Source organism: Lutzomyia longipalpis, chromosome 1 (genome assembly GCF_024334085.1).
Source record: "Lutzomyia longipalpis isolate SR_M1_2022 chromosome 1, ASM2433408v1".
NCBI classification, from domain to species: domain Eukaryota; kingdom Metazoa; phylum Arthropoda; class Insecta; order Diptera; family Psychodidae; genus Lutzomyia; species Lutzomyia longipalpis.
In genome coordinates, this window is record NC_074707.1 from 28,232,705 (window position 1) to 28,246,924 (window position 14,220).

The window sequence follows — 14,220 nt, forward strand, 5'->3', positions numbered from 1 at the left end:
CAGCTTCGTTTCTCGGTATTCTACTGTGAAAAAAGGCAGGACATGCACGCACGAGACACAATCATTATTGAATTTCTTCCCGATAACTGAAAAAAAAGATACAAAAAAGTGTGAAAAATTTTCATATTTTTCACTTTTTTTTCTAATAATTCATCATTGAAATTTTATTCAAATCACAACACGATGCATTTCTTTGGAAAATGAATTGATTATTTTAAATGAAAAAGCAGTGGAAATGAGAGAAAATCCAATTTTTCACTCCACCTCCGTCCATCAAAATATTGTATAATTTTTCAGGTGCGCGGTTTATATGTGTGGAATCTGGAATTAGCGGTTTTTTTCTGTTTGAAAAACAATTCTGCGAGAGTGAAGCTAACTTCATGGTATATTTAGTTAGATGCGTTTTTGTATTTTGTAATATTTTTTTTTAGATCTTCAGCTCTTCCAGACCAACTTTCCTCCTTAAAAATACATAGATCTAAATCTATACTAGACAAATGTAGTCCACTGCTTTCAGAAACAAAGAAACTAAAAGCAGAAATTTTCACAAAATTAAAACGTATTCAAACGGCCACAATTTTCTTTTGTTTTTGTTTTAATTCCAATCACATCTGACACGTCCTAGGAATTATCCGCTACCTTCCATTACCCATGTCCAACATAACAAAAAGAAGGTTTAGTGGGAAAGCTCGCTCTTCGCAATTATTTTCTTTTTTCTTTTCATACGGCTTTATTTTGGCCTACTTCAATGGAGTCCCTTTTCTGATTTTTCAGCCTTTAGTCTGTTTAGTCAGATTTTCAGGTGTTCTCTTTCAACCTTCTAACCTTAAATACACCTCTTACCCTGAAAAACGTTAGGAAAAATTCAAATCTTATATCGATATTTTATTACAAAAATATCGAGAGTTTTGATTGTTGTGAGGTCAGCCGGGTTACTTCCGGTTGTCGTTCTTTTCTTTTGAAACGTCAAAAAGTCTGCACGTTTCGCATTCATTTTCGTGAAAATTCCACAATTTTCCCACTAATACAGGTAATTTTTCACCTGAATTCCCTTCAAGAATGCCCACTGATTGTTTTTTCATTGCAGGATGCCGCGTGAAATCAAGGAAGTTAAGGATTTCCTCATCAAAGCACGCAGGAAAGACGCCCGTGCTGTGAAGATCAAGAAGAATCCCCAGAACACCAAATTCAAGATTCGCTGCTCACGATTCCTCTACACCCTCGTGGTTACGGACAAGGAGAAGGCAGAGAAGCTGAAGCAATCCCTCCCACCAGGTCTCCAGGTGAAAGAAGTGAAGTAAACAAAGTGTCTGGGATTTGAGGTTATGGCGTGTGGAGTGCCGGAAAGGAAATAAAAACACGCTTTTGCAAAAAAGTCACGAAACCTTTAAATTTTTTTTAAGTACAAAATACCAGGCACATTGGAATTTAGTGTGTTAGTTGTGTGGGAATTTCTTCGTGAATGCCACATCTACATCCCGGATGGCATCCTCCAGGAGTGTACTGAAAATTGTCTCCGTCATCATGTCCAAAACTTCTGTTTCCTCAATTTGGAAATTACTCCACTTCCAGTCATCCTCCAGCATCTCCTCGATGACAATCTCATCAATTTGATCGCGTTTACGACGACAGCTGGCCTGGATGCGTGAATAGTTCCCACCACCTTGGAGAATCTGTCGAATTGCCTCGAGAATGTGCTCCTGGATGCATTTCAGACGATCCGGAGGGTTGTAGAAGCAGAGTTTATTCTTGTAGAGACGTACCCGCTGAAATGGGGCATCGTAGTGCGTGTCAAGGGTTTCCTTGATCTCCCCAAAGATCTCCTCGCACATCCCAATGATGATCTTCTCGTAGACATTTGTGATGCCATAGCCATCTGATTTATCCGCTTCTGTAGGGAAAGACACGAAAACACAAAAATATTAAAAGATCTTGAAGGTGATAGATTAGGGTGATAGTATCACCTGGATTTGTTGAGAAGAAAAGTTCCTTCGTGCGATTCATAACGAGATCCACAACACGCTCCTCCGAAGGGAAGATTGTTGCCAGAGGACTGTCCTGAGCTGGTGGGACGTACGGTGGGGGTGGTTTGTTGGGTATCTCCCGGAGGAAAACCGCCGGAACAGTTTGCTCAAGTTGCTTAATTTCCTGTTCAATCTGCATCTGTTGCCTCCTCAGCAATTCCGCTTCGCTGATGATGTCTGGCATTCTGTTGGGAATTTTGTAGTCACGAATCTTCTGCTGGGAATAATTCCCTGCCCCCTGGGAATCATCCGGGGATTTCTGAAACCCCTCCGAATAGGATTCTTGACCACTGTAGCGACTTGAGCTCTCCTGCGGGATACTTTCTTCCTCATTTGAGACATTCTCCTCAGTTTTCTCCTCTTGGTTGGTGGTACCCTCTGACGACTCCAGGGAAGCTTCTGGGGATGAAGTGGATGACCCAGCAGATGTAGATGATCCGTTCCGTGGACTGAGTACCTCAAGAATTGGAGATTTCTCCATTGTGCTACTCAAATCCTTGAGACTCACATCAACTTGAATAATTCTCTTCTCCAATTCCGTGGGGATGTCCTTTTCCTCCTCCTCATCCACCTCTTCGTCATCCTGTAGACTCTCAATTGGGACTGATTCTACATCTTGAAGCGTATTGAGAGACTCTTGAGATATGTTGGGTGTCTTATCGAGATTCTCTGCTGTGGAATGCACTGATAAGGCGCTATCTGAGAATTTTTCTCTCTCACCCTCAGAATGTTGTTGTTGTGAAGTATTCTCGTGAGATTTCTCCACAATCTCACTTCTCTCCGCTATTTGTGCTTCTTCCTCCTCTTCCTCCTCCTCCTCGGTCCCTTCAATCTCCTCCAGTGTGGGTTCTTCCACAATTGTTGTCTCACTGAATGATGGTAGAGTCATTTCGCTGATTAATTGTTCCTCATCGGCTTGGCTGATGATCTCTGGACTAAAGAGTGCAGAAGGAATTTCCGTTTTTGGGGTTTCTTCGGTCACTTCTTGAATTCTCAAAGAATCCCCCTGAAAAGTATCCTCTGCTGCCTCTTGAGAAGCACTCAATGCTGCCAAAACTTCCTCTGGAGCTTCGGAATTTCCTTTAAATTCTGAGTTTTTGGAAAAATTCTCAATTTGAGATTCTTCTCCGTTACTTTTTGAAGCTTCTTCCTCCTCAAAAGAATCCTCCACATTTTCCTGACCACTCCCCTTAGGATGAGCATCATTCCCCAATTCATTGGCAGTCTCACGTACTGAAGTTACTGTTTCAAAATCATCCGTTGTGTACTCCCGAAAATCATCAATGAGAGTTTTCTCCTCTGTGGAATTATGCGAAGCTGATTCCTTCGTAGCTGATGTCATGGATTCCTCAAGAAGATGCCGAATATGTCGTTCATTGTGAAATTCCCGGAGAACAGCAATCTTTGCCTCCTCGTAGAGTTGCGAAAAATCCTCCCTGGTCATTCTGTAGACTTTCTCCGGAAGGAATTTATTCTCTTCCCGCCCAATGAGTTTCTTCCACAGCAAATTGAGTTTCATTCCACGAACTTCAACAACTTCCTCCTCACTCTTCTCCACAATACTACTGAGAAGCTGCAGACTTCGATCGATTTCTTCCACTCTCCTGAGGGTTCCATCATCTTTCCCAGGAACATCCGGGATTTCCATCAAGGCTGGAATATTCTTCTCAGCAAATCGTTCAAGATTGCAATTTAGGAGTTTCTTCTCAATCTCCTTAACGTCTTTTTCCTCCTTCTCAAGCCTCTGGTGCCATTGTATCAGGAATTCTACGTGTTTACGACGCTTCTGAAGCTCCTGTTCTCTCTGTTCAAGTAATCTTTAAGGGAATAAAATCAATAGATTTCTAATTAATTTAATCGTTAACATTTGAATTTTGAATGAAAAATTCTCTTTCCCGCGCTTTTTCGTTACGACAGCCATTTTGTTTTCTAGCTGAGATAAAACTTTCATTCTAGCTACAAAAATCTATTTTTCTCAGATTTTAATGGAGGGTCTCTTGGGAAAATTGTTAGAATTTACTCATTTTTTAATACAGTGGGACCCCAGTACGACGACCGCTTGGTTATACTACTCTCGCGCATTGAAAATAATGAGTGTGAAGAGTACATCCGAGTGGTCGTTGTACTGGGGTCCCACTGTATTGTAATTTTTGGGGTTTTTCTTAAACTTGGTTTTCCGATGTTGGTTACATTTGCAGCCTAATTATTGAAGTGTAAGAAAATCACTTTCCGCCATTTTAGAAGCGACGCCATCTTGTGTTTTTTCGACTTGAAAATCGTGAAATGTGACTTTTGTTCAGATATTTTTGATATTTTTGACGTTTTCCACTTTTCTCAGCCCCAGAATGGAAATTCAAAATTCTGGTGCATCGAAATCTGCATTGGTATATCCTCTTTCATTTGCTTTTAACCCCATTAAAATCCATCCAGTAGATCCTAAGAAAAACATAACTTTGTGTTTTGAGGAAAATCACAAGATGGCGTCGCACATAAGATGGCGGAAAGTGATTTTCTTACTCTTCAATAATAAGTCTTTAAATCTGACCAACACTTAAAAAACAATTTTAAGAAAAACCCCAAGACAAATTAAAGTATTTAATTTTACCAGCCCTCAAATGAGACCCCTCTTGTTAACATTATGAATTAGAAATTCTCTTTCCCGCGAATTTTTGTTGTGACCGCCATTTTGTTTTCTAGCTCATATAAAAACTTTGATTCTATCTACAAAAATCTATTTTTTTCAGCTTCAAATGAACGGATTTTGATTAAAATAAATGGAAATGAAAGAGAAAACTAAAGTCTTTAATTTTTATACAAAAACTTACCTTTCAAGCGTTGTCCCAGCTTCCATTTCGTACCCTTTGAGGGCACCACGATTCTCCGATGGGATTGGCGATCTCCTGAGCGTCACAATATTGGAAAATGTTTTCTCCACAACTCTGACCCTGTGACTCGGTGATTTCCTCGATGTTGGTTGACTCTGCAACTGTAGCTGCTTCTGAAGTTGCCCACGCTCACGTTCCAACTTGAGGAGGATCGCTCGTTGCTTCTTCCTGATGGCTGTTATCTCCAGAACTTTTCCCTTCTCCCGGAATCTCTTCTTCTGCAGCTCAAGCCATGCAATTTGACCCCTTGTACGATCAATCAGGGCCTTCTCACGCATCCGGATCATCGTCATTAGGTGATCTCCTTTCAATTTTTCCGTCTTGATCATCTGTTCAAACTAATTAAAAAAAATCAAGGATAATCCTTATTAGTGTGGCCAATGGATTAGGAATGCCTGCCAATGGTGTACAGGCGGAAAGAGTTTTACGTACGAGGCCAATATTTGAGTAAGTTATTGAAGTTTCTCTGGCTTCGTCGCCACCAGATGAGACGTACGACACTTCCATGTCGGTTTGATTGAACACCGCAAATATATCACTGCCAATCGTGCTATTTGCCTCCTTGGCATCCATCAAATCACCATCTCTTGCCAGGTCTTTTGCAGCTCTTGCCGCGAGCCCATTGCTTGCCCCCGCGTTCATGTTGTCTCTGCAATTAACAGCAATGGGGCCCAAATCAATTTCACCGCTCTTGTCCACTCCTTCCGACCCATCAATCTCGCTGACGCTCTCCCGGAGTGCTGTTGCATCATCGAGCTTCTGACCATCTGCATTCTTCACCGTTGACTTTACTTCCTCAAATATGCCCTCAACATCTACAGGCGGCTGCTGCTGCTGCTTTGTGGCATCCTCAGGAATTTCCTTCACGCACTCCAGCGCATTTTCTTGCGGATTCTTTATCATTTTCGGCACGTTTGGCGACTTGCTGAGTGCTGAATACAATTGCTGCAATTTTCGCGAAAAAAAGGAGAACGAAAAAGCAATTAATCACAATTAAAATTTTCCACTGCCGGCCGTTTCTTTTTGCACCACAGTGATATACTTATGTATGCCACACTGCCGAATGGATATATTGAATCAATCTCATTTAAGAAGCAAAAATTGTTTTAAAAAAATCATTTTCTTCTTGCAAAAGAGATTTATTGATGTTATACAAAATTAGCTTTAAAAATTCATATTTAAAAAAGCCTTTTAAATTGGCCAAAATTTCAAGATTAAAATTCAGAGATAAAACAAATAAAATTATATGAATTGAGCACATTCTAGCACTCCTTTATTTCTCATTATAAAAGTAAGACATGATGCCAGAAATTCGCATTATGCTGTGTAGCACCGGCATCCCACACATTTTCTAAGAAGATTTCCACTCAACGACAAAAGGTTAAAAATTATCATTTTCAAATATATCATTTCTAGTGGCTAATTCCGGCTTATTGAAGCATCACATCACTCAATAAGGCAGTGAGAATAGCAATTGATAAAAATTTGCATTTGCAAATAATCTTTTTTTCTTGTATTTGGAAACTTTAAATGCTCCACAAAAAATCTCACAAATCATTCAGCGTGTTTTTGTGGTTTTTTTTTGCAATGAAAAAGTCACTGGAATTTCCCTAAATAACTTTAAAATATATTTTTGAACATGATGGAAAATTATTTAAACTTTTTTTTTGTCAAATTCGGATAACAACGAATGTGCGAGTTAGCCTTCCTATAACGTCCATCCGCAATTTTCAACACAATTGAATTTTTAGTAGGTTTTTCATCAAAGAATCACAGCCCGTGTTTTGTGTTAATTTTTTTTGTTATTGACTTTAATATATATTTTTTTTTGAAACCCTGATTACAGCTCATGTAATCAAAATACAGTGGGACCCCAGTACAACGACCACTCGGATGTACTCTTCACACTCATTATTTTTAATGCGCGAAAGTAGTATAACCAAGCGGTCGTTGTATACTGGGGTCCCACTGTATACTCAAAATACACCATGAATCCAATTCATTTCGTATTTCCGTGGCGCCGTTCATCACTCCTGTGATCATTCTAAAGAACACCTTAAACGTCCTAATGCGGAAAGGAACTAGTGGCACCGCTCACATACATCAGGAGAACAACACGTCCAACCACGGCTGGATTAGGTCCACGAGTCGAAGCGTGTCCCACCCAACGAAATAAAGCACCCCTTTAGGAAGTAGTCTTAGTCCAGTGAGCACGATTTTTAAGAGAAAACCAGAGGAAGACTCGGAAGCCCTGACATCTTGTAAAATGGCCACGCGGCTAACCCCCTCCCCCCCGCCCTCGTTAATCCCCAGACATTGCGGTATGCAAAACGGCGGCTGTTGGTTGAACGGAGCGATCGCCAAACACTCCTGGAGCGGCACGCTTTCTTCAGCAGGCCAAACGTCCACACGGTCGTCGAGAAGGCAAGAGGACTATTGAAAAACTAGTCCCAGTGGAAAACGGTCAAGTAGAGAGCTTAACAAGTGGCCTGAGCACAAAGGTTGCGGCTGTGTGTAAAGCCCCCTCCTCCACTGGACAGCATACGTCGTCCCGGTGTCAATCTGTAACCGCACCTACCGCCACATCCTTGAGTGCGTGCGGACGAAATACCAGGAGGCGCCATATTCTAGCGGGAGTCCCCGGTTGCCCCCGACAAAGTGTGATCACTCCGGTGTGCCCCCCACGAGAATATAAGGGAAAATAGGATGAACCAGTGGAAACGATGGGCAGAGGGAAAGAAGGAGGAAGAGCAAATGAGAGGAACGCAGAAGGACAGAAAAGATGTAAAAAGGATACTGCTGGTATCTGCAGACAATCAATGACGAGCAATATCAAATATTAAAACTAAAAGTATACTTTTTTTTTAGACAAAAAAGCGGTTTCATGACTTGAGATTCACGTCCATTAAATTGTAATATCATTTTGTGTCTATGCATTTGAGGAGTTCGGATCAGCAATCGAATAAGGAAAGTCAGCGATGTCTGTAACTAGCGATAAGACGTTGCAAACTTTCCTTATTCGACTGCTGATCCGAACTCCTCAAAGATAGAAAGGTTGGGATACAACAAAAAAATAACAAAATCATCTTCCGTAAGTATACAGCTTTTGCTTTTTAAGCTAATTGTATAGATTTAATAAAACCATACTTTAAAGCAATGGCAATGCTACTACAAGTGACCAACGATAATAAATATTTGATAAAATGTTATAACTTTTCACTCATAATTTTATAAAGACACAACCTCGAATACGTCCTCCATACCCAATATGGGAAAAACTCCTAGACGCTAACCACCAAACGTTCGAGCACTTGCTCTTAGTTCGAGATTCCACGGAAGCAGAACTTACAAATTCCACAAAAAGTTGGGAAAAATTCCATCTGAGCGTACCATCCGAACATGGCATTCAAAAAAATTACGTAACACCAGGATTGACCGAGGTTGCAATCCGTTCCCTACGAATGAAAGTGGAAGAAGTGAAATCCACTGGAAAGGCTCAAGTTTTTGGAGCCTTGATAATGGATGAGATAGCATTGAGTTGAGACGCACTCCTCCTTGTGAGATTCGAAGAAAAAATGGTTGGGTACGAAACTAGGGCAACACAGGAGTGGCCGGCAAAGGGAAAATAGCAAAGGAAGCTCTCGTATTTATGGTTAGCGCAATAAATGGAAAGTGGAAGATTCCTATTGCCGTCTTCCTGACACCTGGAGCTACAGGTCAAGAAAAATACAAAAAAAATTTGCATGGAAATGGAAAAAAATGTCTTGTTATAAGATTGTATTTATTTGCATTCTACAAGACAACTTATTTCAGTGTCTCAATTAAGGCTACAACAGGTGAATGAGAAAATTTTCGTACGTTGCGGTGCGGCGAGGTTTTCATGCCCCTTCATCACTTCGGATCAGACATTCGGGCACGAAAACCTCATCGCACAGCACCGTAAAAGAAATTTCTCGTCCATCTGTTGTAGTCTTACAGTCAGGAGGGAAATAATTCCTTGACTCACAGAAATCTTTGATTTTTTAAAATGGAGAAATAAATAAAACGAAAATTTTAATTTTGCGAAAAAAACCAATAGTAAAAGCTCAGCACAGAGAGATTCTAAGCGTAGACGGAGAAGAAAATTTTGTTGAATGTAATGAGAAAAAAAAGGAACCACTCCCCTAAAGAGATATCGCCGGACCATTGCGGGAGCATTTAAATTTTTACTGAATTTCATGTTACGAAAAACAGTTATGCTGATATTATGCATGACTTACTTGAAGGAGTATGGTCAGTATGGTCTTTGTATGTACTGTACAGTACATATCACTTATCTATCTATATAATAAAGAAAGATTTTCACGCTATATTTTTTGAATGATGCAGTAAAATGTTTTAAATATCATCGTAGTAATGTCTCTCGACCTACTGTAGAAACACTAAAAACACATTTAAAGAAAAATAAACCAAAAAACCCAAAAAAAATTAAAAAAAAATTAAGAGACAAAAAAAATTGAAATAACGACTATCGAAAGCAGTTAGGCGTGCTGAAAATTTTCGATGTGTCGATCACATATTTCGACGTCCCGAAGATTATGAACCATACTCCTGTGTTAAAAAATAGGAATATGGTTCATAATCTTCGGGCACGTCGATTTATAAATATTGTAACTTTCCTTAAAGGACATAAAGTTGATGATTAGTGGAAGTTTATTATTACATTCAAGCTTTGAAGTATCTAGAAGCAGAAAGAGTAGAATTAATGTATTTGATCGAGTTTAAAAAAATAGAGTACGTAAGACTATTCGAAGAACCATTGAAGCCAAAATTTCATTTTGGAATTTATTATGCTTTTATAATCAAAGACAATGGACCTCTTAGAGTTATTGCTTGTAAAATTTCAATTACAAATGCGTTACAGGGACGATTACTTCGCAATTTGTAATTGACTTAATTGTAGAGATACTCACGGTGTAAAAGAAGGACCCAGTATTTTTAACGAGTTAAAATATTTCAATAATATTGATTATCCAATATTTGATATTATGCACGATATCCTTGAAGGAATTGCTCAACACGATCTTAATCTTTTCTTTAAATTTTTGATAGTAAATCGTTTCTCTGATCTTAAAACAATTAATAAGATTATACGCTGGAGATGAGCAATGCTCCCTCACCCATAAAATTGGTGCCACAAAAAAAAAAAACGAAAAATGGGAAAACAAAAACAATCACAACAGCGACAATTAGTCAAAAAGCTAGTCAAACCTGGACATACTTACTATTTTTTTACTACTAATTTTTTTAACCTTTTTAAAAATAAGAAAAATAAGAAGTTAATGGATGCGTATAAACTAATACTCTTGCTAATAAGAATTGTCAAAATAGTATTTGCAGAAAAAATTTCTCAAACAAATGTTATTAAACTCGGGAAGTTAATAGTATCCCATCATAAACTCGTAAAGTCAATCTTTCCAGATTTCGTACTCAAACCAAAATATCCGCATTTAACACACTACGTTTATACTATATTAAAAATGGGTCCTTTGAAAAAAATTGTGGACAATGCGATTTAAAGCGATAACATGCTCGACTTAAATCATTTGCTAATACAAGTAAAAATTTGGTCAATATCTGCAAAAGTATGGCAATAAAACATCAACAAAAATTTTATTATACCACACAGCTTGATGAATTAGATGATTTTGAGTGAATTTGACCATCAAAATGATATTAATTAAATTTCCAAAATTTGGGCTTGCAACAAAGACGAAATACAAATTATAAAAGAATTGAGTTCGGAAACCGATTACCGATTACTTTCCATGTATTTGCAATTACTTTCAATTACGATTACTTTTTAATCGTAATCCGAAAGTCAAGTACAAATTTCGAAGTAATCGTAATCTTTAATCGTCTGTTAAATTTTGTATGAAATTTACGAACTCTTATAAATCAGTTAACAAACTTTGTTTTTCAGAGTTCAGTTCGACTGACATGATTACTTATTATATAAAAAAACAACCGATTTTAATAAAACAAAATGTGAAAATCTTCTTAGAAGAATAATTAAGGTTCATTAATTGATCTTATACAAAAAGAGTTAATTTTCTTTGAGTTATTGAGCAGAAAAAATATTTATCTTCAAAATAACTCTGAAGCTTAATGATCTAAAAATTTTTGGTTTATAATAAAAATATCTTTTTTGGTCAAGAACGATCATTTTTTTACAGAACATTTTGTTCTACTTGAGAATTCTTAGGATCCCAGTATTACAAATCAGAAATCTTTTTATGGAAAAAATGAACATGATCGCGTAATTATCACCTCTAGTGTGGGCGTAGGGGACTGTGGATAAAAAAGGTAGCATGAAAAAAGGTGCACACACATACCTGATTCATTTGAATGACTTGAGAGAGACTCCGGTTGAATGCTTCCAATAAATCCGTGAGATTTCCCCCGTGGATTTCTGCTTTATTGGCCGACGTGTCAAGAGGTTGGAATTTATCACTCGATAGATTGCTGAATCCACCAATTTTCCCACCACCCTCATTATTGTTCCCATCGTCGTTGGTCGCTTTCATAATCACCAATTCGCCTCTTTCCCGCCGTCGCGGTGACATAATCCTCATTGTATCAGCCAGTTCCGTGGACAGTGGACTCAATTGATTATTGTCTCGCGGCACGGGTGCAATACACTCGTCGGCAACTCCCTTCACTGATTCGCCCGAGATGTGGGTCTCCTCCACCAGGGAGGCATTTGCCGTCTTTGCGCCATCAGACACGGAAGCAGCTCTTTCATTTTGATTTGTGATCTTTGTACTACTCAGACGGATGCTCGAGGGAAAAATTTCCGATTGAATGGAACTAATGTCGGAGATTGTATTGGAATCTGGGACATGGATGGACATTGAGGAAAAATTCGTCAATGGATCTGATGTACTCTTCTGATCGGATTTCTTCTTCACATCAGACTTTTGGTGGGATTTTTTTATGTAGCTCCCTGGGAATAGGGGTGGATCCTCGAGACTCTGTGTGTTCGACGTTCTACCTCTGTTGGCGTTGTACTCCTGCTGACGCGTCCAACGATTAATGTCTGTCCATTCGTCCGTCTTTGCGTCTCGTCCACTACCCGATGAGAGGGATGTTGGAAGGTCTTTGTGGATATTTGTGATTGTGAATGAAGATTTTTCGGGAAGTTTTGCATTGGATATTGCATCAAGTTTCTCCCTGACGGACGTTATAAAATCATACGGGTAGGTATTAATGGTCGTTGGACGAAGCCAATGAGGAAGATTCCCACGGGGATGTTTCTTTTTCTTCTCACCTTTTGACGGTGAGAGTTTGAGATGCGATGGAACTTCGAGTTTCTCCTCAATTGATTTCGTTCGTGCACTGTCTTCACCCACAGCAATGGCCCTTTTGACACTCGCAGTTTCATCAGTTTTCATCCCACTCTCCGGAGTTTGTGGATTTTTTTCGCAAATTGATTTATCTTTTTCAAGAAGGAGATTCCTATCACCTAAATCATTTATGTTCACACTCTGTGGTATTTTAGGTGTTCCAGTAATTCTCACATTGCGATGAAAGTTCCCTTGTTGGTCGTAACGTTCAGTTGTATTTATGCGTGGAGATTTAGTAGCATTGCTACCTTTTATTGCAGCTTGATCCACAAGTTTCTGACTTCCCGGTGAGCTTATGATGATTGTGGCATCTTTAGCCACTGCAGCCTTCTTCGGCATGTCCATTGGTGGTTTTGTTGCTTTTACTCGGTGATTTGGTGCACCGACCTTTCTCACATCTTTTCCCACCTTTTGCTTCACATTTCTCCCCAGGATACGTCGTGTACTCTCCTGGAGTTCACTCAGCCTCTTCTGTATCTCCTGCTTTCGTGCCCGATCATCCGTAATGGTCTTCTTGAGCTCCTCTTGACGCTTCCTCTGTTGATCGCGCATATACCTCCTTGTCTCGATTGGATCATAAGACTTCACCTTCTTGCACACTGTCATCTCATCAGCTGGTGCTGTCCTCCTGCCATGAGGTGGTATCTTTTTTTCATCGTCACCACCACCAACGACTGATTTCACCGCCTTCGACGGTGATTCTCGTGCCATAGCATCTCTAATGCTCATTGCCGATGATGAAATCCCGCGCGGTGTCTTCATCCCATCGCGAGGTGAAAGATGAAGAGGAGACCTTGGGGATTCATTCAAGTTTCTAGCAGCTTGTGTTACATTTAATGAATTCAGTACTTTCTGCTGCTGCTGCTGCTGTGCCAGCTCACATTCTATTTGTGATTTATTGTCATCATGCGATGATTTTTTGAGATTCATTTCGAGAAAATGTTGAAACTCCTCACTCATCTTCTCCCTGTCGCGTCGCATCTGCCTCAGCTCCTCCTCAGATACCTTCATCACGTCCATCTCTGTGAAATTCTCATCCATTCCCAAAATACTCTAAAGCGCACGATTCTATCGGAAAAATCTCAACTGCCTCCTCATTTCACCGCAACATGCACCGATCTCACTAAAGGTGGCCGTAAAACGTGCGGTTAGTCTGCAAAAAAACCAAAGAAATGAAAGAGTTGAGGAAAAATTGTTATTTGTTGTGTCTCCGTTGTATATATCATAAAAGTACCTACATCACGTTAATGATGATAAAATTACAAAGTTCAAACATGGACATGCCGACAATTTTCTTTCTACAAGGGGTTTGTCAATTACAATAATGCGATACGCTTTTTTAAGGAAATATTAAAAAAAATATTTATTTAAAGATTTCTAATTTTTTATTTGTTAGAACTAATTGAATTTTGGGGAACATTTGCCTAAAAAATTTCTAAGCCACGCCCTCATTGTGCTTTTTTAAGCATGATGCAAATGCGTTAGTGCTTCATAATAACGATATATTTTAAATAACAATATAATTCAGACTCTATTGAGACTTTCCCGCAATGAGGGAATTCAAGTGGAAATTGACGAAAATTGCTGTTCTTACTGCAGAGCACAACTTGTGTAGTGCATATGCTTCATGCGTTATTAAATTTGAATAAGAATAAGGCGTGACTTCTTTCTTATTTTTAAGGAAAATGTAAATTCTATTCCGTTTTTTCTTGTATATTTTCTCAGTTTTCTTGTGCTGATGTATTTTCTATTTTCCTACAAATTATTAAAAACTTCAAAATGAAAAATTTCTATTCAATGAATTTTCTCAATAAATACCCCTTTTAATTTTTCTTTAGAGAATAACCCACGTTTTCACTTATATTCCACCCATTCCACCAAAAGAGCTGCCTTTTCCCTCTTTCACAGACTTCAACCGCATAAATT

At 39.0% G+C, this 14,220-nt stretch overlaps 2 protein-coding genes across 3 annotated transcripts in view; one reads left to right on the forward strand and one right to left on the reverse strand.

The window, feature by feature from the left end:
* The first annotated feature begins 898 nt into the window (after nucleotides 1–898).
* Nucleotides 899–1,375, forward strand: LOC129797798 (60S ribosomal protein L38). The gene is made up of 2 exons (XM_055840643.1): nucleotides 899–1,030; nucleotides 1,088–1,375. The coding sequence occupies exon 2, from the start codon at nucleotides 1,089–1,091 to the stop codon at nucleotides 1,299–1,301; it is 213 nt and encodes a 70-aa protein (XP_055696618.1). The 5' UTR covers nucleotides 899–1,030; nucleotide 1,088; the 3' UTR covers nucleotides 1,302–1,375.
* The window catches only part of LOC129797427 (uncharacterized), an 89,586-nt gene continuing 76,729 nt past the window's right edge, over nucleotides 1,364–14,220 (reverse strand). For both annotated transcript variants that reach the window (XM_055839969.1, XM_055839968.1), the window contains exons 4-8: nucleotides 11,284–13,447; nucleotides 5,342–5,854; nucleotides 4,850–5,247; nucleotides 1,965–3,841; nucleotides 1,364–1,891 (exon numbers count right to left, since the gene is read on the reverse strand). In XM_055839969.1, coding sequence (XP_055695944.1) covers nucleotides 1,437–1,891; nucleotides 1,965–3,841; nucleotides 4,850–5,247; nucleotides 5,342–5,854; nucleotides 11,284–13,335 — 5,295 coding nt within the window. In that variant the 5' untranslated portion in view covers nucleotides 13,336–13,447 and the 3' untranslated portion in view covers nucleotides 1,364–1,436. The remainder of the gene's footprint in view (nucleotides 1,892–1,964; nucleotides 3,842–4,849; nucleotides 5,248–5,341; nucleotides 5,855–11,283; nucleotides 13,448–14,220) is intronic.